The 26,049-nt window shown below is 42.7% G+C and overlaps 2 protein-coding genes across 3 annotated transcripts; one reads left to right on the top strand and one right to left on the bottom strand.

Moving 5' to 3' along the window:
- Window positions 1-77: 77 nt before the first annotated feature.
- si:dkey-183n20.15 (RING-HC_RNF170 domain-containing protein) lies at window positions 78-9,065 on the bottom strand. The gene is made up of 6 exons (XM_064935481.1): window positions 8,891-9,065; window positions 8,275-8,377; window positions 7,254-7,350; window positions 4,696-4,769; window positions 4,169-4,279; window positions 78-1,286 (listed from the first exon to the last, which is right to left on the bottom strand). Exons 1-6 carry the CDS (start codon window positions 8,929-8,931, stop codon window positions 987-989), a joined length of 726 nt encoding a protein of 241 aa, XP_064791553.1. The 5' UTR covers window positions 8,932-9,065; the 3' UTR covers window positions 78-986.
- A 2,657-nt stretch (window positions 9,066-11,722) lies between these two features.
- Window positions 11,723-24,551, top strand: hook1 (hook microtubule-tethering protein 1). 2 transcript variants are annotated; one of them, XM_064935479.1, is made up of 23 exons: window positions 11,723-11,915; window positions 13,864-13,949; window positions 14,559-14,631; window positions 14,930-14,980; window positions 15,240-15,372; window positions 15,590-15,657; window positions 15,902-15,964; window positions 16,054-16,080; window positions 16,269-16,352; window positions 19,239-19,402; window positions 19,490-19,630; window positions 19,852-20,053; window positions 20,257-20,367; window positions 20,524-20,611; window positions 20,919-20,991; window positions 21,063-21,203; window positions 21,310-21,397; window positions 21,531-21,562; window positions 21,647-21,729; window positions 21,815-21,915; window positions 22,046-22,147; window positions 22,283-22,351; window positions 22,466-24,551. In XM_064935479.1, exons 1-23 carry the CDS (start codon window positions 11,871-11,873, stop codon window positions 22,622-22,624), a joined length of 2,184 nt encoding a protein of 727 aa, XP_064791551.1. In that variant the 5' UTR covers window positions 11,723-11,870; the 3' UTR covers window positions 22,625-24,551. The 2 variants fall into 2 exon arrangements, with proteins under 2 accessions (XP_064791551.1, XP_064791552.1); XM_064935480.1 differs by lacking the exon at window positions 16,054-16,080 and having other exon boundaries at window positions 11,732-11,915.
- The last annotated feature ends 1,498 nt before the right edge of the window (window positions 24,552-26,049 follow it).

Genomic DNA, 26,049 nt, shown 5'->3' with positions numbered 1-26,049 from the left:
TGCTAAACAGGGCTCATCTGGAAAAGAGTTATTGGCCTCAGCATCTACTCCCTGTTCAGTAAGGACAAATAACTAACTTTCAGAACAATAAATACACCATTTATAGCATTTTACAAGTATTCACATCAAGTATTTACAGTTCCACTGAGAAACAGCAGGGTACAATATAATAGGTCTACATTTAATCTGCGCCCCCCCTGAACAGACCCAAGTTTTATTGAACCACTGAAGGGCATTGATAACAGTAACACGGACACCAAAATAAAGGCTACGGGTAGGGTTGGACATTTCCAGGAACTTTAAATAAATTCCTTGTTTTTTTCTACACATTCTGTTTGGAGGATTCTGGATTTCCTGCTTATTCCCTCCTGATTCCAGGAACCCCCCACAACTGAGATTCTGGGAAAACCAGGGAATTTATTGAAAGTTCCCTATATGTTGAAACACTAGCAACAGGTACTGTAGAAAGAAACACGACACAAAAATCTGAAAATATCAGACAATGAACCTCAAATGCTGCATAAAAAACATTCAACACATTCCATTAAACATACCCACTGGAGGAGGAGAGACGATTTGTAAGTTCCACCATGTTGCTTTCATCAGATCAGTGGTCATGAAGGAGAGAAGGCTAGGTGTGACACTTTATGCATTCAGCCATGCAAAAACTGAGCCCCTGGTTAGACTTACTGTTAGACTGTAAACCTCTGCTTGTGGTACAGTGAGTCCAACACCTGGGGTGTAATCATTAGTCCAAAATGTTTTACAACCAAAATGAGTTTCTTTGACAAATTCAGTGAGATCGCTCACTGTTTGGTTCCTAGTGAATACACCTGCTAATAACCCCAGGATGCAAACCAGCAGACATACACTGCTGACTTCTTGCTCGGTCTCTCAAAAAAGAGGTTAGTCACCTGGAGATCTCCTGTTGAAATGAAAGCTAAATCACTGCTGGCCATCATTTCTGCTGCTCGCTCTACAGAGAGTTACTGAACAGGCCTACCCCCTGTGTGAGCTGAGGAGTTCGCACTATCTGGTGCCATCTGCTGGTTGATATTGATAACACAGATGAGCAGCAGGAAGACCACCACCAGGTCATCCAGGACCCCCAGGAGGTCAGGCATGGAGGGTGGAGTGTCCAGGGGGGGTGAGGCGAGGGACACCACAGTCCCAAGGCAGCAAAGTGCCACCCGGAGGAAGAAGAGGCACACTAGCCCCCCCATGGTGCCCAGGCGGCGGATTAGCAGCTGCAGGAACAGGGGTGTGTCACACAGGTAGTCTGTCACCTAAGGGAGAAGACAAACGGGCACAGGTGTGAGTAGAGGGTGCCACGGTCACCTCGCCTGGCTTCAGGTGGGACAGAGAGATAGGGCTCTTGTTCAGTAGAGCAGGTGTTCCCAAACTTTTTGTGGCTGGGATCCCTTTTGCAAATTCATCAGCGATTTAAAAATGGTTGGAGGAGTTTTACTTCAACGTCTTCAGTGCATGACTGGGCGAACCAAGTCTTGGGCCCAGTGAAAAACATTTGAAAGGCCCTTCTCTTGGCATTGAAGAGAAAAAATGTATGTCTTCAAGCTAATTTTCTGCAATTCTACACATTTGTCCATATGCAGAGTGCATTCATGTTCAAAGCATACATTTTGAGGAATACAAGAGGTTTTGCGTTTGAAATTTGATAATAGGTGGAGAACTGTAGATACCAATATCACTGTGAGCCTCCCAAGCCCATGTTGGCCAAGGTTAAGAACATATATTGTAGATCAATAATATTTGTATTGTAGTATACAGTGTTGGGGAGTTGCGAACTTAAGAGTCTATTGATGCACCAGTGTGTCAATCTAAGTAACATTTAAAAAAAATAAACATCAAAATCTGTCAATTTAAGCTAGAGATATGTTTTTTGTTGTTGTTGTTGCGTGGGCTGAGTCTCATCCACCACATCTGCTGTGGAAGGTGGCCGAGCTGCAGAGGTGTTTGTCAGACCATGAGATATCCCGAAAATCGGTCTTCTGAATGGTTTGGTCAACAAAATAATATGACCGCTATGTGGAAAGGGGAGACTCACGAACTTGATGGTCTTCTCCCCCCACGGATGTCACGGGACCCATCTAAAGGTTACCCATACAAATGAATGGAAGTATGGATATATATATCCTAAATATGACAGACACTTCAAAACCGTATTCCTTTTTTCCAGTTATGAATGTGTTGTTCAATGCTTTTCTATGGGCTATAGTAGAAATGGCCAAATTAAATATTTTATCAAATCATTTTTTATATATATACACTGCTCAAGAACATAAAGGGAACACTAAAATAACACATCCTAGATCTGAATGAATGAAAATATTCTTATTAAATAGTTCTTTACATAGTTGAATGACAACAAAATCACACAAAAATTATCAATGGAAATCAAATTTATCAACCCATGGAGGTCTGGATTTGGAGTCACACTCAAAATTAAAGTGGAATACCACACTACAGGCTGATCCAACTTTGATGTAATGTCCTTAAAACAAGTCAAAATGAGGCTCAGTAGTGTGTGTGGCCTCCACGTGCCTGTATGACCTCCCTACAATGCCTGGGCATGCTCCTGATGAGGTGGCGGATGGTCTCCTGAGGGTTCTCCCAGACCTGGACTAAAGCATTCGCCAACTCCTGGACAGTCTATGGTGCAACAGTCTGTTGGTGGATGGAGCGCGACATGATGTCCCAGATGTGCTCAATTGGATTCAGGTCTGGGGAATGGGTGGGCCAGTCCATAGCATCAATGCCTTCCTCTTGCAGGAACTGTTGACACACTCCAGCCACATGAGGTCTAGCATTGTCTTGCATTAGGAGGAACCCAGGGCCAACCGCACCAGCATATGGTCTCCCAAGGGGTCTGAGGATCTCATCTCGGTACCTAATGGCAGTCAGGCTACCTCTGGCGAGCACATGGAGGGCTGTGCGGCCCCACAAAGAAATGCCACCCCACCCCACACCATGACTGACCCACCAACAAACCGGTCATGCTGGAGGATGTTGCAGGCAGCAGAACGTTCTCCACGGCATCTCCAGACTCTGTCACGTCTGTCATGTGCTCAGTGTGAACCTGCTTTCATCTGTGAAGAGCACAGGGCACCAGTGGCGAATGCCAAACGTCCTGCATGGTGTTGGGCTGTAAGCACAACCCCCACCTGTGGACATCGGGACCTCATTCCACCCTCATGGAGTCTGTTTCTGACCGTTTGAGCAGACACATGCACATTTGTGGCCTGCTGGAGGTCATTTTGCAGGGCTCTGGCAGTGCTCCTCCTTGCACAAAGGCGGAGGTAGCGGTCCTGCTGCTGGGTTGTTGCCCTCCTACGGCCTCCTCCACTTCTCCTGATGTACTGGCCTGTCTCCTGGTAGTGCCTCCATGCTCTGGACACTACGCTGACAGACACAGCAAACCTTCTTGCCACAGCTCACATTGATGTGCCATCCTGGATGAGCTGCACTACCTGAGACACTTGTGTGGGTTGTAGACTCCATCTCATGCTACCACTAGAGTGAAAGCACCGCCAGCATTCAAAAGTGACCAAAACATCAGCCAGGAAGCATAGGAACTGAGAAGTGTTCTGTGGTCCCCACCTGCAGAACCACTCCTTTATTGGGGGTGTCTTGCTAATTGCCTATAATTTCCACCTGTTGTCTATTCCATTTGCACAACAGCAAGGGAAATGTATTGTCAATCAGTGTTACTTCCTAAGTGGACAGTTTGATTTCACAGAAGTGTGATTGACTTGGAGCTAATTTGTGTTGTTTAAGTGTTCCCTTAATTTTTTGAGCAGTGTATTTTTATACCTAAAGGGGTCCTAAAATGCTAAATCCAATACCAAATTGTTCCATGGTATGACCAATCTTAAAACAATTCCATATGTTAGCTTAGTAGAACTAGGTTGTAGTGTGGTTGCAGCATGTTTTAATAAAGTATATGACAAGGTTTTGTGTGTTACTAGGTTGTAGTGTGGTTGTAGCATGGTTTGATAAAGGATGTGACAAGGTTTGTGTGTTACTAGGTTGTAGCGTGGTTGTAGCATGGTTTGATAAAGGATGTGACAAGGTTTTGTGTGTTACTAGGTTGTAGTGTGGTTGTAGCATGTTAGTAAAGGTTATGAAAGGTTTTGTGTGTGGTACTGACCTTTCGAGGGGCTCCTGAGTAGCGTTTGTTGTAGTCTGTGATTTCTCCCAGAACCTCCCTCTCTTTACTGTCTGACCAACCCTTACTGAACAGACGACACAGGACCTTGACCTAAGAGAGAGAGAGAATCCATTCCAGTTACATTCTGAATCATCATTTATCACTTTTATTCAACTTAAAGGGATAGTTCACCAAATTGTCAAATTGAATGTTGGTTTCCTGATCCTGGAAGCAGTCGATCAACAAGGTATGAAATCAATCCATGCTTTGGTTTAGTTTTCCTGGCACTGTTTCCAAATGCTAACGTATTAACATTTGTGGCACAAATCCCATTAAAGTCATGGGACCAATATCAGCATTTTTTTGCACATCATGTCTAAATCATCCAAAAGTATCTACATTTAATTGTGAAGCTCACAAAAATCACTTATAGATGATTTGAACATGATGCTCATTTTCTTTTCAGATAACAAGTGTAATATCTTGTTAATAATGGCTGTTTCTACAGTTGAGTGTATCTTCCTTACCTTTTGTCTACACAGAGGGCAGCTTATGGCATCCAGCCAGGATCCATGTCTCCAGTAGGAGATCAGACAGGGAGCTGCAGACAGAGAAACAAGGTAACATAAAGTACTCTATCACTTATATTTTCATTCATATTTTTACCCCCAAAACAACGATTCACCATTAAGGAAACATAGTCATATCGCTAGTGTAGTGTGTTTATATTATTGTGCATGAGGCGGAATGCGGGAATGAGCAAAATGCTGACAGCAGCATTAGAAGCTGTTGATGTAGTAATATGACCTTGTCTACGGCATGATTGTGAATTAACACACACTTGGATGGTGTTTAGGTGTAAAGTGTAGCTCCTATCTCTCCCACCTTCTCTCTCCGAGGGGAAGGCAGGGTTAAGTGGGGCAGGTCAGGTGGAGTAATTATTACGTCATGTGATGATGACACAGACAATGGTGAAGGTTAGGTGAGGGAGAGAAGATTGGCTGTTGCTACTATCCTTATCAACCACTATTTTAACCCACCACTGATATACAGAAAGTATTCATAAACTTTGATTTATTCTACATTTTGTTGTGTTATAGCCTGAATTCAAAATGTATCACAGATTTTTTTTCTCACCGTCCAAGCTCTCTCAAGTTGGTTGTTAATTGTTGCTAGACAGCCATTTTCAAGTCTTGCCATAGATTTTCAAGGCAATTGAAGTCAAAACTGTTATTAGGCCACTCAGGAAAATTCTATGTCATTTTGGTAAGCATATATTTAGCCTTGTGTTTTAGGTTATTGTCCGGCTGAAAGGTGAATTTGTCTCCCAGTGTCTGTTGGAACAAAGGCCGAAGCAGGTTTTGCCTGTGCTTAGCTCTTTTCCGTTTATTTTTTATCCTAAAAAACTCTCTAGTCCTTGCCAATGACAAGCATACCCATAACATGATGCAGCCACCACCAGTTGCTCAGTGATGTGGTGTTGGATTTGCCTCAAACATAAGGCTTTGCATTTAGGCCAAAATGTATATTCCTTTGCTGTGTTTGTTTTACAGTATTCTTTGTCACAATTTTTGCAGTTTTACTTTAGTGCCTTATTGCAAACAGGATACATGTTTTGTAATATTTTTTATTCTGTACATGCTTCCTTCTTTTCACTCTGTCATTTAGGTTAGTATTGTGCAGTAACTACAATGTTGTTGATCCATCCTTAGTTTCTCCAATAACAGACATTCAACTCTGTAACTGTTTTAATGTCACCATTGGCCTCATGGTGAAATTCCTAAGCGGTTTCATTCCTCTCCGGCAACTGAGTTACAGTAGGAAGGATGCCTGTATCTTTGTTGTGACTGGATGCATTTATACACCATCCAAAGTGTAATTAATAACTTCACCATACTCAAAGGTATATTCAATGTCTGATTTTTTTTACCCACCTACCAATAGGTGCCCTTCTTTGTGAGGCATTGGAAAACCTCCCTGGTCTTTGTGGTTGAATCTGTGTTTGAAATGCACTGTTCGACTGAACTTATTTAGGCTTGCCATAACAAAGGGGTTAAATACTTATTGACTCAAGACACTTCAACTTTTCATTTTTCATTAATTTGTAAACATTTCTTAAAACATAATTCCCCTTTGACATTATGGGGTATTGTGTGTAGGCGAGTGACACAAAATCTCAATTTAATCAATTTTACATTCAGGCTGTAGTACAACAAAATGTAGAAAAGGTCAAGGGGTGTGAATACCTTCTGAAGGTAACTGTAGCTGTCTATGACTGTTGTGCCACTTCTGTAATGAGGTTATTGTCAAAACAGACAGTTTTGTTTACTCAGAAATAGCAAACCGAACTGGTTCGAAAAGGTATTTAAAATGTGTGAAATTCTCTTGATTTAGCAAGCTTGTGTTTAGCACTTTTGGGACTATTTTGTTGATTCTATTGAGCCCGACGAAGTCGGGGTCAAGCACACCTCAAGTCAAGCACACCTCAAGTATTTCAGATATTTTCAATTTTTGTTCGACCTAGGTACGATAGTAAGACAAAGACCAGACTGACAGCCAGGTTGTCATAACAATTCCATATAGTCACCATATCCTAGGACCCTTTTAGACAATAGATGGCCTTGGGAGAGTTTGCACACGCGTGCCATAAACATCCTTCCTTATTTTCCTGTTTTCATAGTGAGCCTTCATGACTCTGGCCAAATGAGAGAGATGTGTGTGAATGTGAAAAGCCTGACTGTGTGTGAATGTGAAAAGCCTGACTGTGTGTGATCTCCATCAGGTGGGAGCCACACACTGGGTCACTAGTGTGGCACAGGCTAGACAGGTCTTGGGGCTCTCATCATGTTACACGGATAGAAACACGGATGCTTCGTTGGCCAGACAGATGGACAGACAAAATAGTTAAATAGATCCAACCTGACCTGCTGCTGTAGTCAGTCTGTATGGTACTTTAATTTGTAATGTAAATGTTAATACGCTACCTTCTGGGCTCTAAAGACCTCTTTCTATCTGTACAAGTCTCTATTGGCCCTTAGATAAATCCGATCATGTGCAGGTTGTGGTGGTCGTGGTACTGTCTTACCACAGAAGAGATGGCCACAGTTGGTCTTTACGGGGAAGCTGGCAGTTTGTAGACATACAGGGCAGAGCCAGTCTCTGTGGCCCGCGGATGGACAGATCTGAGAGGAGTTATTGGGAGAGAGAGGAATACATTGGTACAGTTAGAGATAGGTAATTATAACACCGGTTTCCGTTTCTCTGATCTCTCTGCACTTAATTGATCACTAAAGAGTGATTGGAAAGGCAGGTCCCATGTCTAAAACTGGCAAATACTGTGGCTTTTAGGAACATGAGATACACACCTCTGGAATAGCAGTGAAATAACAGAAACAAGCACCAGGGAAAAGATGAGGCCAAGGTCCTATAAATGGACCTCAGTGGACCCCATCATAAGGAAATATCAGCTCGGAAATTATCACGGTCTAAGTTAGCTTGCCAGCTGGAGGGAGACCTACCATCCTCTCCTTCCCTCCAGACTGCCTCTCTTCTAAGCATTATTAATAACAGTAATCATTTTTTGTAAGAGTAAGTGTTATTATCAGTTAATAACAGTAATCGTTATTTGTAAGAGTAAGAGTTATTATCAGTTAATAACAGTAATCTCAACAACTAACAACAATATCAAACGAAGACAGTGACATTACTCCGACATAACCAGGAATCATATGGGTAGAGCATCTCAACTTCTCTGTCCAACAGAACCATGTTTTGTTATGAATTTAACCAAAAGTACAATGTAATTACGCTGGTCTTTGTAGCAGCAATGATTTTAGCACTATGGAAAGTACGGCCACTATTTCTCCTGATTCCCCAGACAGTCAGACAGTCAAAACTTTGCTATACTACAATTGATGCTTTCTAATATAAAAATTATTATTGACATTGTGGCATGCGTTGATTGACACTGCAGTGTGATTATAGTGGTTGTCATGTCAGGGCTTAGAACCCTGCCCCCTAGCATTCTTAGATGTTAGGGGTCATCAGTAATTGACCCAGTATGTGTGTGTGTGTGTGTGTGTGTGTGTGTTTCTGTGTGGCCTCACCTTGCTGTAGGTCACATGTTTGAGGGATGTTCGGTCCTGTGTGTGTTCTGTGGACGATCCTAGGTGACCCTGACCCACTGTGACCTCAGGCAGAGGGTCACATCTGGTGGAGGAGGAGATTGGGGAGACGGGGGAATAACATGAATTACATTGTGTTAAGGTTCAAATTGGCATGCAACAATGTATTTAACAAACTAGCAGCCACCATAGCTGTTCAACTTTTTGCTTATTGATAGTTGCAGTTGACACTGAATGAAGTCAGTAGATAGTTTGTCCAACATCTATACATTGTCTATAGAGGACAATACACATATGGCATATTGCAGTCAAACTGGGATCTTATGGTGATTTGCCCAGTGCAAGTTTAGTTAGTTGGTAAAAAGCTAGTAACCAGATACTAGACACCCCATCCCCCTATACCAAGTACCCAAACTAGTTAACTGTGAAAACAATCCGGGTACCAGATACACACAACCCCATGCTACCAGACCTTTACAGTCTAAGTACCAGACACCCAACCACACCTATACTATCAGCATCTGTAGTGTGTGAGTGGGTGGTGTGTAGAGGAGAGGGTATAGACCCTCTGTTTATGCCCAGAGAGAAAAAGACTTACCTGGGATGAGAGCTGTGTGAGGTGTGCATGGTCTGATTCATCTGGCAGCTGGAAGTGTAGATCTGGTAGCTGTAAACAGACAGAGAGCCTGGGAGTGTCTCCTAGACACTCATGAGTGTGTCTCTGTAGACTGTGTGTTTCCCGGAGAGGCTCGAGAAGGAAATGTTTCCTGACTGCATCATTGTACACAATAAATCTTACTGGTCAGTTAATCATTAACTAGGCTTTTCGATCTGGGAGCTGACGGCTGCCTGCCTGGAAGAGACTTAGAGAGCACCAGAGCACATTATTGATTGCATTGAATGTCAATGTACTAGGATTACATAACATAAAAACAGATTCTCTAATATGTGATTGATGTGATTGGTAAATGTTATTATAACATGAAATCGGTAAGGGCTCTAAACAAAAACTGGAAAGCGTTTCCATGGCCATTCCCATTTCCAAATTCTATTTTAATCATGTGACCACCCACACAAGTTCAAAGCTATACTGTTTGTCTCCGCCTTTTCAGTCTTAATAGTTTAGTGCCAACTTGGCAATGATTTACTGAAGGTTTACTGAGTTTAAAGCCTTTACCGTAAAACACCAGCTCTATGGTAAAATAGAGTTGTGAAAAACCTTGTTGTTGTCTATCAATCCATATGTATCAGACCCATAGAGATGTATAGAGATCTCTACTTGGAAATAACCTGTTTTAGCATGGGCATTGACATTAAGGGCTTCCACTAGTAGTCAACTGGGTGGGGATTCCTATGGGTTGAAGCAATCAGCCAATGATTAAAGCATTGTCATCTTCTTCAAATTGGGTTGTATGGTTTGTATATGGCCTTAAACTATATCAGCGGCATCTAGTGGCCACAATAAATTAATAACAGAGAAGAGTTGGTTCAAGACTCCTGCACTGCAAGTCCTGGTAAATCACCAATCGCTTTACACTTTTTTCAGACACAAAAGAAGACGAAAATGGAGTACTTTAAAATGAAGAATGCCTCAATGGTGCTGCCCATGCTTTCACAGACGCCATAATGGCACAGATACAATGATGAGACCTCTATCCATCTCTTTGAGGAGCACCCCAGTTGAAAGGAATATCAAACCCTCTAAATTCACTAGGATTCGCACAAATGTCATCATAATAGTCTTCATACATAAGTCTGTCACATTGGTACTGGTAAAGATACCGTAGATACAGATTTGCATTGCCCAAGGTCAAGATGACAACTGAATTCCCACAGTCTGACATTCTAATGAGTAATAAAGAACTGTTATCAGCAAGTGTATGTTTGCAACGTGAAAATATTCACGTATGATGTTGAACTGTTTTGTCTGTTACAGCGCTTCGCAGTCTGCTTCCTGGAACACAAACGTTCACCCTACACTTCTCGATCTCAAGTACAGGATAAAAATGCCTCAAAATGTCTAAAAATAGTTGATCGATTTGGCAGGGGTCAGAGGGTGAATGCTGAGCTAACAGGCGAAGAGTGACTTTGTTCTCCCCCTGACAGAGGAAGAGAGAAGGTGAAAGGTCTATTCTAGCCAGATGGGCCACTGGAGATGGCTAAAGTACAGTGTCATTTCACTAAAACACACACACGCAGTTTGTCTGCAGTTTGTCCCACATTCCTTACTAAGGCATCGTGGTTGTCCAGCGAGTCCAAGTCAAATATACATGTGGTATTACAAAAGACGGTGCTTAATAGAGAGCCTCAAATGAAATCGCTTTTTAGGCCAGGAGTAGACTTAATCTGGGTCTGGGAATCCGGCCCTATACGTGTCAGCTGATAAACAAACAGACAGTGGTCTGTTGAGTCAGATAGAGTGTATTAACTGAGTATGAGTTTAAACCCTTTCCCAACTACCAGCCAGATTATTTTGGGGGTAAAGTGCTTGAGGAAAACACCCCTCTGTGGGTCCACATTTTGACTCATGGGTCTGTGCCACCAGGTATGGTAAAATAAATAGATCCTGATTTTCTTGTCATGAGACCAGGCACGTGAGTTTCCCTCCTAATCTTATCTGTGTCAAATTAGATTGTAATAAAAAGTTAATTCCTCACATAAGAAAACACATGTGAGATTCATTAACCATTAACATGAAGAACAGGATTGTGGGTAGCTGACTCAAACTACTCCAGGGTAGTTCAACTAGCCATTCCTTTGAATTTGTCTACACCTGACCTCAGGTTTATTGTACAGGAAATGTAATACATGAGTGGTTATGGTAAAACAGATTCAAGTGTTACACTTTCACAGTGCTCTTCGTGAGAATCATTGTAAATGTAAATCATTGGCTTGACTGTTCACTGTAGATTTACCATTCAGATGTCACTAACCAGTCACTAACATACACACAGCATCATACCACTGCCGGTTCCACAGCATCCCACACACAGGCTGGGTTCCTTGCTGTCATTTCTGATTTCCTTAGCGAATCTTACTTGTTTGGATAGGTAAGCAACATGGTAAAGGTATATTACCCTTGTGATTTAAATATCCACCAAGTACCCTAATTGTCACTATTTCAATATATTGCGAAAATACCGAGAAAAGGTAGCAAGGTTTTAGAATGAAATCCAGCTCAGATTTTTGAGGCGTTCCGCAAACCCTTGATTCCGCTCTGTGATTGGCTCCACACAGACCTGTCAGTCAGTCAGATAGTCAACCTGATTGGCCTGTCTGTTCCAGTCAGAGGACACCATTGGTGTTTCATTCCTCGTTCTTGCGTTCTTGTGCTCTTTATCGCGTCAATCCCCATCCGTCTCAACCGCGTAACGGAAAACGTCAAAGCGCGAGGCAGCTATTCACGTATGCATTTACGGTGCTTTTACTGCGCAGTGAGCAGGAAACCTATCCTATTACGCAGTTAACGCTATAGATGCAACCCCCTGCAGGTGAGGTCAAATGCAGAGGGAAGGGGAACGGTGTTGTTGTTGATGGCAGGTGCATCGGACATATCTGGCCAAACCTGACGGGGAGAAATGGAAACGGACAAAACGGTGTTGTGTGAGAGCCTTATTATTTGGGTAAGTGCTGTCTGCGATGTCCGCTGTTCAATGCGAGAGCGCTTTAAAGCGTATGATTGCATGAATTATTTTACTGTGTTTATCGATGACGGTATAATTTACCTGTGGCAGGTAAATTAGTGTCAGGACTAGAGCAATCAGGAAATGGCCACGAGTGGAAATCCACCTGTTCTCTCCTATTTATAATTTAGGCCCACAATAGCCTAATGTTCGCGTATTGATAAACCATTGTCGTCAGCTAGGCTGTAAGAATAGCCTGTATAGAGTATATACGCCGATTAAAATCAATGATTTATGATGGAGTTGAGCGGGGACTAGTGTGGGCGGACTGGAGCTCCGACGTTTTTATAATAAAAAAAATAGGCTACTGATTTCATTACCCAAAGAAAGGCCGGTAATTACACAATACATTGTTCTGATTAATTGCGGACTATTCGTTGGGTGCTGAAATCATTAGTTGTGGTGTTTTAAAAGAAAATTCTTAACTAAAGGTTTGAGCTCCAGGCCTCCCACGCTAGTCGTAGATAAACTCCATCATAAATCGTGGAGTTGAGTTAAATCGGCTATGCGCTGGGTGGGTCTTTTATCTGAAACTACAATGCACAAAATGAGCGTTACCTCGTTTCCAGTTTTGTCTTTAGTTCTTCGACACACAACGAAAGACATCAATATCCCTGAATTCAGTTGATCCTCATCCGATTTAGGGAGCTAATCTCATTAACTGCTAGATATTTGTGGAATGTTGCTCCTTCGATTATAGCCACTGGAAAATCAGTAATAATGTAACTTTCAATTGGGTTGATCCTAAACGCCTAATGTGAATTGTCGCACCTGTAGGCTACAGTTTATTGTGCAACCTTAATCCTTACATGGTTTGCAATAATTTAGTAACATTTGAGATCATGTAAATTTGTCTTGAAGTCAGTTAGGCTGTTAGGTGAGATTAGATAGTGTGCCAAGTGTTACAGCATGTTTCTCTCCTGTAGTGGAGCTTTCCCTCCTCCAGTGTCAATAGGGGACAGAATAGGACTAGGGCTGCATCCCAATAAACTATAGTGGCTTCCTCCTGTTTTCGGCTATCCTCCTCTTTATCTGCAGCTACCTGAGAGATCTTGCCAAATGAAAGCCCCTTTCTGTTGGACATTCACCCACCATTGTTTTCAAATCTTCTGTGACTGAAATTGAGTGTAAATGAGAGGGAACAACAAAGACACTCAAGATGCATGATTTTCCCTGAATGCTGCAAGGGTTCAACCAGTACAGTACACACAATGTCAGTGAATGAATAACCACATTGACTTAGTTTCCACAGGCAGCACAATTCTGAACTTTTTCCACTACTCAGATTCAGAATGGGCTTCCTGTGTAAATGCTGCCATTGAGTGGTGGGGAGCACTACAGTTTACCAGTGGATGCAAAAGTATAAGTTGAGGGCACAGGACTGGGAAGGCAATATCTATATTGTATTGGAGGTAAAAAGCCTTGATTGCAGTACTTGGTGTGGCAGGTTTGTAGTGAGTGCTCACCAGACACCATGGAGACACAGTCCTGTAGGATGACTTATTCACAAGTCCACCATAGCAGAATAGGGCCTAGACTAGAGTACTGAAGCATGTCTCTCTGGGGCTCTCTCTGTGACCATACTCGCACACACAACCACACCTTTTTCTGACCTCATATGACAATGCAATGTCTTAACCATTAAAGCAAGAGGAAATCCTCATGGATTGAGAATGACAATTGGGTTTATGTGTTAGGTAGGGCTACTCTGCTACATGTGCACGCCAATGAAATTTAGTTTTTGATGGTTCATGACAGGGTTTGCTGTATGATCAATGCAAGTGGAGATAGATTTCAGTGCCTCCCCTCTCATTGACGTCCCAGTGTCTTCCCCCTGTCTGTACTCTAATCTATGTCATCATCTTTGTTTGAATCCCTCCCGTCTCAGCTCCAGACCTTTAACACTGGGTCACCATGTACAGCTGTAGCGGAGCTCACCACTGGCGTCGCCATGTCTCAGGCCTTGCATCAGATGTGAGTAACGCACACTGAATGAATCTAAACGTCTTCCCGGTGCCATGTGTTTTCTCTGACAGATGACACACACATTAATACGCGCCCCTCCGGTGACTCTTGAGATGTGCTCTGACCAATTACTGTCTGTCATATGCGCGCAGGCAAAATGGATCAGGCTGCGGGCAGCATAGAGACAAAATAGACATATTTAGAACTGCTAATTGTCAGCAAGATGAAAGAATGAATGCAATGAATTGATTATTGAATGTTATGATGTAAACAGCTTTGCAGAACCAAAACATACACAGCTTCTGCTCTGCTTCTGCTGAACTCGAGAACGACTCGTTTGGGGTGCTGCAGTTTGAATGATATTTTGTTTATCATTCTCACGGCAGTCAAGCAATGCATTCTGCTAAGAGTCGTTCACAACCTAGTCCGATTGTGGCCACAACTCGTATCAAATCTACCAAGGAATGATCGTATTTGAATGTCTAGTAATCAACAAATGTACATTGTTTGAAGCACGATTTTACAAGTCTGTCACAAATGACACCTCCAATAAGCCCCTTATGGTGAATGAGTGGCTTGTAGAATTCAATGCTTATGCATGTGTGTTGTGCTTTGCAGAGATCCAGCGTGGTTCAGTAAAAGTTGGCTCGGTCGCATTAAAGAAGATGTTGGGGATAACTGGAGACTCAAAGTACTGAACTCCATACTGACCTCTTTCTGCCCTTCCATTTTCTCCCCTTCTTCCCCTCTGACCATTCCTAATTTCCTTTACTATCCTCCCTCGCCAAGTCCCTTCCTCCATTCATTCCTTCCCTCCCCTACTGACCTAAAAACCAGAGTGACTGCTCTCTGTTGGCCCTGTTAGCATTTTAGCCAGCCATTAGCCTTTCAGTGCTATCATCCTCACACCAGAAAATACTCACTCAGAAATTCTTTGAGGTGTACACTTTGTTTTTCTAAAGTGAAGACTTTGTAACTTCTTTCTCCAGATGAACAACCTGAAGAAGATCCTTCAGATGATGGTGGATTACTACAATGAGGTAGGTAGAAACATGTTTAGTTATGTCTCGTTGTAACTGTTGTATTCTGTCTATGGCACTAGGTCGTAGCCCAGCAGATCTTAAGACTTCCCCAGTTTGGTTATGAATGGTTATTACCATGGCAACCTTACAGTAGATGTTCTATTCTCTGCCACTTGGTCCTGAGCAAGAAGATCTGACTTCCTCTTGCTAGACCTGGTCCAGATTATAACCCTTTATGTCTGGTTAGAGCTGTTATATTCTCTGTCTATGTCACTAGGCCCTGAGCCAGCAGATCCAGGAGTTTCCATTGCCAGACCTTGTGAAGGTGGCAGAACACTCAGACCCTGTAGAACTTGGACGACTGCTGCAGCTCATACTGGGCTGTGCTGTCAAATGTGAACGCAAACAAGGTAGCACACACACACACACACACACACACACACACGGTGCAGTCCAGTCCAGTCCCAGAGGCTGAATGAGAACGATTCAACAACACTATATTGTTGCATTGCCAAGACAATGACAAAGGAGTTGTCTAAATTTGAAACAGACTGGCACCCAAAACAGAAACTGTGTGTGTAATTCCCTCCACCCCCCCCCCCCCCCTCTCTCTGTCTCCCCCTGCAGAGTACATCCAGGTCATCATGACTCTGGAGGAGTCCGTACAGCATGTGGTGATGACAGCCATTCAGGAGGTGAGGTTTGGCCTGAGCAGGGCCATTAGCTCTGATTGATTTTAAATAGAGTGACATGTACGGTAGGATCTTAGAATTGCCTATAAGTGTTAAAAATACAGTTACCAATACTGTGATTTTGTTAAAGTACATCCATGACTTCTCTTTGGCTTTAGAGAGAAAGTAATGGTAGACCACCTGTTGTGTGAATGAGTAGGACTGCAGTTGTCTCTAACCAAAGCTGTACCATGTCTCTCTTTGTCAGCTGATGAGTAAAGAGAACATGGCCCAGTTTGGAGCAGAGCCACCGGGGGATGTAGAATCACAGGTGAGAGGAGGAGATCCGCTGTGTTAGGCCTCTAATAATGTATGTATATATATTGATTGTTGTTGCTGACTGTGCATGTCCCTCTATAGTTGTCACTGGACAACCTGGAACAAGAGGTGAGAGGAGATGCACTGTGTTATAGGGATCTAATAGAATGCTGTTGTTGATTGCGTGTCTCTCCATAGTTGACCGCTTGTCTTAGACTTATTAGTACTGTGATATTGTTTGTCTCTCCCCGGACCTGCTGAAGTAGGCTGGCTGTAGAGAAGCTAGCTAGTGTTAAGTGTGTGTGTGTGTTTCTCAGTTGAAGAAGGCTCTTGAGGACCTGGCGGATCTGATGTCAGAGAAGGAGGAACTAGCCCAGCGCTGTCATGAGCTCGACGTACAGGTACACACATACACAAATCGACTTTCTACAGGCCCCCTAACCGATGCATTGAATAAGCTCGCTGCACACAGTCAACTAAATGAGTTCCATCAAGGTTACTGGAGTGGATATTAGACTTACCACCATTTGGCTGTCACACACACAACCCTGGTATAGTATAAACATGATATTAATTTTGGATGATATCCTATCGATATTATTTTTGTTTTTTGTTATTGCTACTGTAGGTAGCATTAGCCAGCGCTAGTCGGCTTTACCTGTGGCAAAATAGTTTTTATCCTATAGCTTGTTCTCCATTTTCTTTTTAAATAGTGACCCAACATGTTTTCAGCACTTATTTCCCTGGCTTGTCTCTGCAGCAGACATATAGTGAGCACTATGTTTGGAACATCAAATCGCACTATCGAATCTCAATACATATAGAATCGTGAGAATCACAATACATATCGTATTGACACCTAAGTATTGGGATAATATTGTATCGTGAGGTCCCTGGCAATTCCCAGCCCTAGTATAAACTGGGTCTGTTTTATGTGCTATGATGCCAGAGGCCATTGTCTGTGGCTGGTGTAGCAGAAGGGCTGTGGTTTACAGACTGGGTCACTCTGCTTTCCCTTCGCCTGCTCTCTCTGCCGTATCCTGCTCTGCCAGGCTGGGGAAAACACAGGACAGAACCCTGCTGCTGGTTACTGATTAGGTCAAGTTCATAATAGTCAAGTAAAGGTACTGATGCTGTTGAATGGGTCTATCGTCTCGTGTCTACAGATTGAGTTGTTACAGTAGATCACCGTTTTCTCTCTTCACGGACACACAAAGGTAAGTCCACATGGCTGCATGGCTGCTCGTCGTTGAGGCAGACTAAACACATCTAACGGTTGGTTGCCGTGGCTGACTAAAATATCTCTATCCTGTATTGCTCTCTGTCACTAACACGTATCTCCAGGTGTGAAATTAAGAATATACGGCATCTCGGCAAAACAAATAGTGGGGCTGCGCCGTACCAGTAAAACATGAGGCTATCACAATAATGAAAACCAAATGTCAAATCTATAGGCTATTACACCATTATTAATCATTACCACAGATCAGAGGCATTATGAATTAGGGAATGGAAACGGGTGGTATAGCCTACGCTCCAAAATGCGATGTGGTTCTATGAGAACGCAGGGGTTAGTGGCTGACACGCGGAGAGTGGATGCATAAATTCTGGCCTAATGAAAAGATGTCTCTTTCCATTCACCACTGTTTGCTGTCTGGAAATGTGTTGGGAGTAGATGAACGTGCGCGGTAAAGTAAAGGCCCTTTTGAAGTGATTGATTGACAATCGAATGAAAGCGTCATGACTGGATGTGTTTATGCAACAATAAAACGTGATACATTTTAAAAGTTAAATGACAAATCTTCAGAGATCCTATTGAATTAATAGTGATTCTGTATGTAATTCTATGATTAGGTGGCAAATATAAAGATCAAGTCAACATAAAAAATTGGAGACCCCTTACACTTCAGTGTAGTGGTGCCAAGCTTCTAGCAAAATGTATTGCGCTTAGAATTAAAAAGGTATTGTCAGATATTATTAATCCTAATCAGACAGTTTGTTTTACATGAGAAATAGAATAAGACAAGTATTGGAAACAATAGAACATAGAAAAATCTAGAAACCAGGCCTGGTCTTCATAGCTGATTTTGAAAAGGCCTTTGAAGTATGACTAGAATTTATATATAAATGTATGAACTACTTACATTTTGGAGAATCTCTTATACAATGGGTTAAAGTTGTGTAGTAACCTCAGGTGTAAAATAGTAATGTCTACTTCTCAGAAAGTATTAAACTGTCAAGAGGTGTAAAACAAGGTTGTCCACTATCTGCATATCTATTAATTATGGCCATAGAAATGTTAGCTATTAAAACTAGATCCAACAGTAATGTCAAGGGCTTAAAAATAAAGGTGTCATTGTACACTGACGACTTATGTTTTCTTTTAAATCTGCAATATAGATCCCTACACAACCTCAGAGGATCTAGATAATTTCTAGATTACAACCAAACTATAATATTACGTATTGGATCACAAAAAAATACAACTTTCATATTACTGTGTAGATCATTTTATTGGTAAACTGACTGTGAAGTGGTCTTATTCAGTATTCATATCGCAAAATAAATTATGTCAATACATTTTAATAGAAAGTTAGCAAAAATAGATAAGATCTTGCTACAATGGAAAGGTAAATACTTGTCTATTTGTGGAAAAGTCACCTTGATGAATTATTTAGTCATAACGTTGACCTATTTACTGATGGGCCTGCCTACACCGGACAACTTATTTTTGCTCATAATTTAAAAAATGTTTCCACTTTATTTGGAACGGCAGGCCAGCCAAAATTTAAACGGGCCTATTTACAGTACATTCGTAAAGTATTCAGACCCCTTGACTTTTTCCACATATTGTTACGTTACAGCCTTATTCTAAAATGGATAATTGTTATTCCCCCTCATCAATCTACACACAATACCCCATATTGACAAAGGGAAGCGTTTTATTTTAATTTTTGCAAATGTATTACAAATAAACTGATCACATTTACATAAGTATTCAGACACTTTACTCGTGTGTGTGTGTGTGTGTGTGTACACTATTCCCAGTTATTGTCTCTGGCATAAACCATGACTAATGAACATAGGGGAGTGTGTGTGTGAGGGAGGTAAACTAACCAGCCGTTCAACCTATTCACTTTCTCATTCTGCATGCATATGTGAACATTTGTGTTGTACCACCGTATTGGATGAACTGTAAAACATGGTGGATTTGATAGTTTTGTTAGCACTACTATTTTTGGGATTGAAACACAGCCCACCTCTGACCCTGGTTTGACCCTGGTCAGGTGACAGTCCTTCAGGAGGAGCGGAACAGCCTATTAGCTGAGAACGATGTGCTGACGGACCGAGCCAATCAGCTGGACGCGTTTGATGACCCAAGCACGCCCTCCGGACGGAAACACAGCCAGCTACAGATACAGCTAGAGACACTACAGGAGGAGAACTTCAGGTGTGTGTGTCAGTGAAAACACATTGCACTGGGACGACGCTTAGAGTAATTCAGCGCTTACAGATATCTCTCTCTCTGTGTGTGTAGGTTAGAGGCAGCTAAGGATGACTACCGGATCCACTGTGAGGAGTTGGAGAAGCAGCTGATCGAGGTTCAGCATCGTAACGACGAACTTACTAGCCTGGCCGAGGAGTCACGGGCACTTAAAGACGAACTCGACATCCTCAGGTGTGTGTATGGTGGCATTCCAGGTCGTCTTTATTGCAGTTGTGCTGCATGGATGTGAAGAGATGACCTGTAATGACTCCACCACCTCTCTCTTAATCCTATCTGTAGTCTGTGCTGTCTGCATTGGCTAATCAGAAGACCTTCGGTCCTTCGCGGTGCCCGATTTATTTATTTCTCTTTTTATAAATTGAATGAAATGAAATTCTCTATTTTGTGTATAGGAGCTGTTCAGACCGTGCTGTGAAGCTGGAGGCATCAGTGGAGACATACAGGCGTAAACTGGAAGACCTGGGAGATCTGAGGAGACAAGTCAAACTGCTGGAGGAGAAGAACATGACCTACATGCACAACACTGTCAGTCTGGAGGAGGAGCTACGCAAGGCTAACACTGCCCGTGCACAGCTAGAGACATACAAGAGACAGGTGAGATGTACTAGAGACAGGATCATTCCTGAAGTTGTCCCCTCCCTTTTGCACTATAGATCTGACAGCGCTGGGTTGGGGAAAACATGGAGGAACTCTTAAGCTTTTGCCCTCACCTACCAAGTCGTCTCTGAGGAGACATCATTTTGGAAGGACAAAAAGCCAATCGGGGCTTACTAAAGCTATTTCCTGTTTCCTGCCAGGTCCAGGAGCTGCACCGGAAGTTGTCAGAGGAGTCTCGGCGGGCAGATAACCTGGCCTACGAGATGAAGAAGTTTGAGGAGAAATACGACGCTGTGATGAAGGAGAAAGAGGTATGGACTGGATCCCAACACTTTCTACTGCAACCTACCTGGTCTCTCTGATATGCAAGGGCAGTAGGGGAAGGAGCTAAGGAATGTTTTGGACAAGGCAATAGTCTGATGCTGTTGGCTTATCTCCTCTCTGTCTCCTGATGTTGATGTCATTAGAAGATCATCATTGAGCGAGACTCTTTGAAGGAGACCAATGAGGAGCTACGCTGTAACCAGGCTCAACAAGACCAGCTCCGACAAGCAGGTAGCTCATTGGACCATCGCATTGACAATGTAGACTGGCTGTTTGGTGCTGTGTGATTGGAAAGTGAAGGTTTCTTTGATAAACGGTGTGGGCACATTTGACATTGCTGCTGACTTTAAATGGGAGTTGAGACTGACTGATCTACAAATCACATTGCTTCATAAATAACTATTAATGTTATTTGTAAATCAGTCAGTCACAATTGACCCATGATACATCACAGTTTTGATGCTTTCCAACACGGTCTGTGTCTCTCCGAGGCTTACAGATACACATGGTTACTGATCTGATCTCTCGCTCTTCGCAGGGATGGCAGGGATGCCAGCTGGCAGTCCAAGCCATGATAACCTTGCTGCTGAAATCCTACCTATAGAGTACAGGTAATCATTTAATAATTGTGTTTTGTGTGTGAGTCGCTGACTGCACTAACTGTGTGTCCTTGTCCATACAGGGAGAAGTTTATTCGGCTCCAGCATGAGAATAAGATGTTGCGTGTGCAGCAGGAGGGATCAGAGAATGAGAAGATCTCTGAACTACAGACACTGCTAGAGGAGGCACACCGAACACGCTCTGAACTGGACACTGAGAACAGGTGTGTAGGTGGCACTAGCTGGCTCACATCTTCACTTGTACTGTCTTGGATGTTTTACTTTCTAGTTCATGGTATTCTACTTCCTGTGTGTGTGACGTACTTCCAGGTTAAACCGGGAGAGAGTCACTGAGCTGCAACAGCAGGTAGAGGATCTACAGAAAAGCCTACAGGGCCAGGGGGCCAAGACCGATGATGTGAGTTACACACTAGACAGTACATGCATAGACTTTACACATACTGTTATGTCAAACATTAACCCTGCATACTGTACAGGAGCAGCTCTAAGGTAACAGTAGCTGTGTTCTCTTCCAACTGCTCTATTTTCAGTCTCACCTGAAGAGGAAACTGGATGCTCATATGTAAGTATGGTGCATACCGCTTTGTGAGACCTCCATGTTACTCCAAAGAGATCGATGCATAAAATAAGGTGTTTTATTACCCAGGGTGCAACTGAATGAGGCGCAGGATGAGATCATGAAGAAGAAAGAACTGCTGGAGGACCTACAGCCAGACAACACACAGACCTGTGAGTACAACTGTAACACAACCATAACATTGGCAGTATAGTTTTCAGAGAGCCCCAGTGAGTGGTGTCTGTGTCTGTCCCTTAGCTCTGAGACTGGAGGAGCTGATGGCTGCTCTGAAGAAGAAGGATGATGATATGAGAGCCATGGAGGAGAGATACAAGATGTATCTGGAGAAGGCACGCAACGTGAGTTGTCATTCCTTCCGCTCTTATCCAACTAGCAGAAGGACAAAAAGTGTGGAAAAAGATAATGTCTCTATTTGGTTCTGCTCTCACCTGTGATGTCTGAAGCCCTCGGTCTCTTTCTGTGCTGTAGGTGATCCGTGCGTTGGACCCCAAGCTGAACCCAGCCACAGCGGAGATCCAGGCTCTGAAGAACCAGCTGATGGACAGAGACAAGAGGATCCTCAGTCTGGAGGTAACGCTGACCTTTAACCCATGGCCTCTCTCCTTAACCCTCAGCCAGGAGGCACTCATTCACAGGGGGGATCTATAATATAATACTCGACCTCTGGCATTGAGTCTTTCACTCTCTCTGTCTTTCCCTCTGTAGAGGGAGTGTGAGCAGGCAAAGCTGAGAGAGTATGAGGAGAAGCTGATTGTAACAGCATGGTACAACAAGGTTAGAACATGAAATCTGAATAGATGCACATTGTATTTTAGACCTCATATTTCCTTTGAAAATTAATGACAGGAATGTACAGTTTACAAATGTTGTCTCTTCCACTCCCTCCAGAGTCTGAGCTTCCAGAAGCTGGCGATCGAGGCCCGTCTGGGGGGTCGCTCCACCTCTATGGTGCCCCCCGGTCAGTCCTTCCTGTCACAGCAGCGCCAGGTCACCAACGCCACCCGCAGGACCCTCTCTGTCAGCGTGCCTGCCACCACCGCTAACTAGACCTGGGATGGGTGACTACTTAGGTGGGCCACTGTGTATGCAGGCTAAAGTTAGACCATGATTAGTTTAATAAGGTGTGTTCGTGCTGGGCCGGAACAGAAGCCTGCTGACATGGCGGCCCACTAAGACCGGGGTCTCCCACATCTGAAGGAAACAAACAAATGGCTCCTCTCCCACTCCCTTCCACAAGTGCACACTCAAGTGACCTTAAGCACACTAGCTTTCAGCCCCTGGGGAGGGGACAAGCATGCACTGACTGTTGTGAACATGAGCACTTGGTCTAGTTAGGTTCCCTCTTCCTCACTGATACACTGTACAGTAATATACCGCACAGTAGCACACAACAGCACGGTTGCTTATAATCACCTGGAATGAGTTTGGTCTGAGTTGACAACCCTATCCACATGCTTTATTAGCTTTAGCCTAGCACAGAACACTGACTGAGCCCTTCAATATACCTGTGTTAGTCTAGATAGCATCGAGCTCTGACTGGAAGGCCTATTGAACGAACCTTGATTCTTGATCTCGAAATCCTGACACGCTGTATATTGAGTCCGGGATATATCATTTATTCCGTCTATGAATGCGCAAAAAAATACAATTGGAGCTTGTAAGACACATGTGGTCTTAAATGGCTTATTTGAATGCTATTACCAGCTGAATATAAGTGATATTCTAAAATGTTTTCATACTTTACAAAATGATGAATCAGCAACACTATGCAGTTAAAGGATGTAACACCCTATTAACCATTGGACTACAGAGAGAGTTTGACCTCTGATCTTCCTCCTCTGTGTTGTCACAATCACCAGGGATGAATGGAGCACAGATAACTGAGAAATAGGTGTATTTGGTGCTGGCCACCAAACGTCCATAACTAGTTTCTTACACAAAAGTAGGAAGTCTATACTGCAGACCTGTGTCAATATCCTGTGATGTCATACTGACATATATCTCTGGTGCGGCAGCCGAGAATCAATTAATCAAATCAGAAATCCAGGACTATTTATGGTATTTATTTTCTATGTGTTAACTGTGATCTGTACTAGAATTTACTGCATGCTCTAACGGAATACTGTTGGGCCTTTATATTCTCTGAATGTCTTGTCTAGATGAGTAGTAAGGTTTCAACAGTATCATCTATACAGCACTACTGTTATCAGGGTTCAAACACCAGCTTGGCATTTATGGGCCAGTTTCACAGACCCAGATTAAATTATAGTTAGGTTATGAAATGTGGATTAATTAAACCTTGTCCTGGATGTATTGCATCTGCAATTGTGGACACAGCTCCTAGATTTAAATATTATTCCTCTCTGATGAAGTGAAAATGCTGTGACAACCTTTTTGAATGTCTTTAAATTTGTTTGGGCACATTGGCCTTCCTCTGTACCCACAACGCATCTAGGGATTGAGTTTGATGCATCTTGTCTTGAGGTGCACTGGGATTACTGAATGAAACAATCGTCTCTTTAAAATAGCTATCCACTGATGTTATGATCCCTACTGGGTTGGATTGTTAGCCTTATAGTGAGGCTTACTTTAGCTCAAGGCAAGCAATTAGCTAGATGTTGGATTTGCTGTTTTGAGAAAATGTGAAATTCTTGTATGTCATGTGCTGCTGCTTACATTTTATACACACACTTCAGCTAAAATGATTTGGACTCCAGAGCAGCGTACAAAGCTGATTTCACAGCTCAGTTTTTAAAACTTTTTTGCAGTGGATAGTACTTGTACGTCTACTGATTCACATACATACATACAATGCCATGTATACAGATATCAGCGCAGCACTAGGAAATGAGATCTGAACAACGCTGTTTGGATAGTAGGCTACTTGTTGATTGTGTTAGTGGGAAAATAAGTCTGAAGGCCTTTTCATGTTGTGTAAAGAATAAAGTCTTCAAAGCGTTGAGTTTGTTATGGACTGCGAGTGGGCTAGTCACATTCTTTGTGGAATTCATATTTCTATTTTTACTCCTCACTTTCTATTCAAAACTAGAAGTGATCCTCCATAAACACCATGTAGGCATTGCTCACATTTCTTAAAGCAAACCTTGTCTAACCTCCCAGCTATGCTTTGTTACTGCAACATTGACACTCAGATACAGTAGGCTACAGGCCTACATTTAAACTGTATAGAAAATGTTAATGTAAAGATTGTTTACATTCCTTACTCCTTTCACACTGTCCAGTATTTTCATTAGAAACTGATGCTCTCTTTACCCACGTGCCAAATACAACAGGTGTAGACCTGACCGAGAAATGTTTCTTACAAGCCCTTAACAATGCAGTTAAGAACAATAAAAGAGCAACAATAAAATGAGGCTACAGTGGGGCAAAAAAGTATTTAGTCCGCCACCAATTGTGCAAGTTCTCCCACTTAAAAAGGAGAGAGGCCTGTAATTTATCATAGGTACATTTCAACTATGACAGACAAAATGAGAATCACGTAGGATTTTTAATGAATTTATTTGCAAATTATGGTGGAAAATAAGTATTTGGTCACCAACAAAAAAGCAAGATTTCTGCCTCTCACAGACCTCTAACTTCTTTAAGAGGCTCCTCTGTCCTCCACTCGTTACCTGTATTAATGGCACCCGTTTGAACTTGTTATCAGTATAAAAGACACCTGTCCACAGCCTCAAACAGTCACACTCCAAACTCCACTATGGCCAAGACCAAAGCGCTGTCAAAGGACACCAGAAACAAAATTGTAGACCTGCACCAGGCTGGGAAGACTGAATCTGCAACAGGTAAGCAGCTTGGTTTGAAGAAATCAACTGTGGGAGCAATTATTAGGAAATGGAAGACATACAAGACCACTGATAATCTCCCTCGATCTGGGACTCCATGCAAGATCTCACCGTGGGGTCAAAATGATCACAAGAATGGTGAGCAAAAATCCCAGAACCACACGGGGGGACCTAGTGAATGACCTTCAGAGAGCTGGAACCAAAGTAACAAAGCCTACCATCAGCAAGGGCATTGAAGATGAAACGTGGCTGGGTCTTTCAGCATGACAATGATCCCAAACACACTGCCCGGGCAACGAAGGAGTGGCTTCATAAGAAGCATTTCAAGGTCCTGGAGTGGCCTAGCCAGTCTCCAGATCTCAACCCCATAGAAAATCTTTGGAGGGAGTTGAAAGTCCGTGTTGCCCAGCAACAGCCCCAAAACATCACTGCTCTAGAGGAGATCTGCATGGAGGAATGGACTAAAATACCAGCAACAGTGTGTGAAAACAGACTTACATAAAACATTTGACCTCTGTCATTGCCAACAAAGGGTATATAACAAAGTATTGAGATAAACTTTTGTTATTGACCAAATACTTATTTTCCACCATAATTTGCAAATAAATGCATAAAAAAATCCTACACTGTGATTTTCTGGATTTTTTTTTCTCATTTTGTCTGTCATAG

Source organism: Oncorhynchus masou, chromosome 24, assembly GCF_036934945.1.
Source record: "Oncorhynchus masou masou isolate Uvic2021 chromosome 24, UVic_Omas_1.1, whole genome shotgun sequence".
Classification (NCBI taxonomy): Eukaryota; Metazoa; Chordata; class Actinopteri; order Salmoniformes; family Salmonidae; genus Oncorhynchus; species Oncorhynchus masou.
This window is presented reverse-complemented; position numbering and strand designations above follow the sequence as displayed.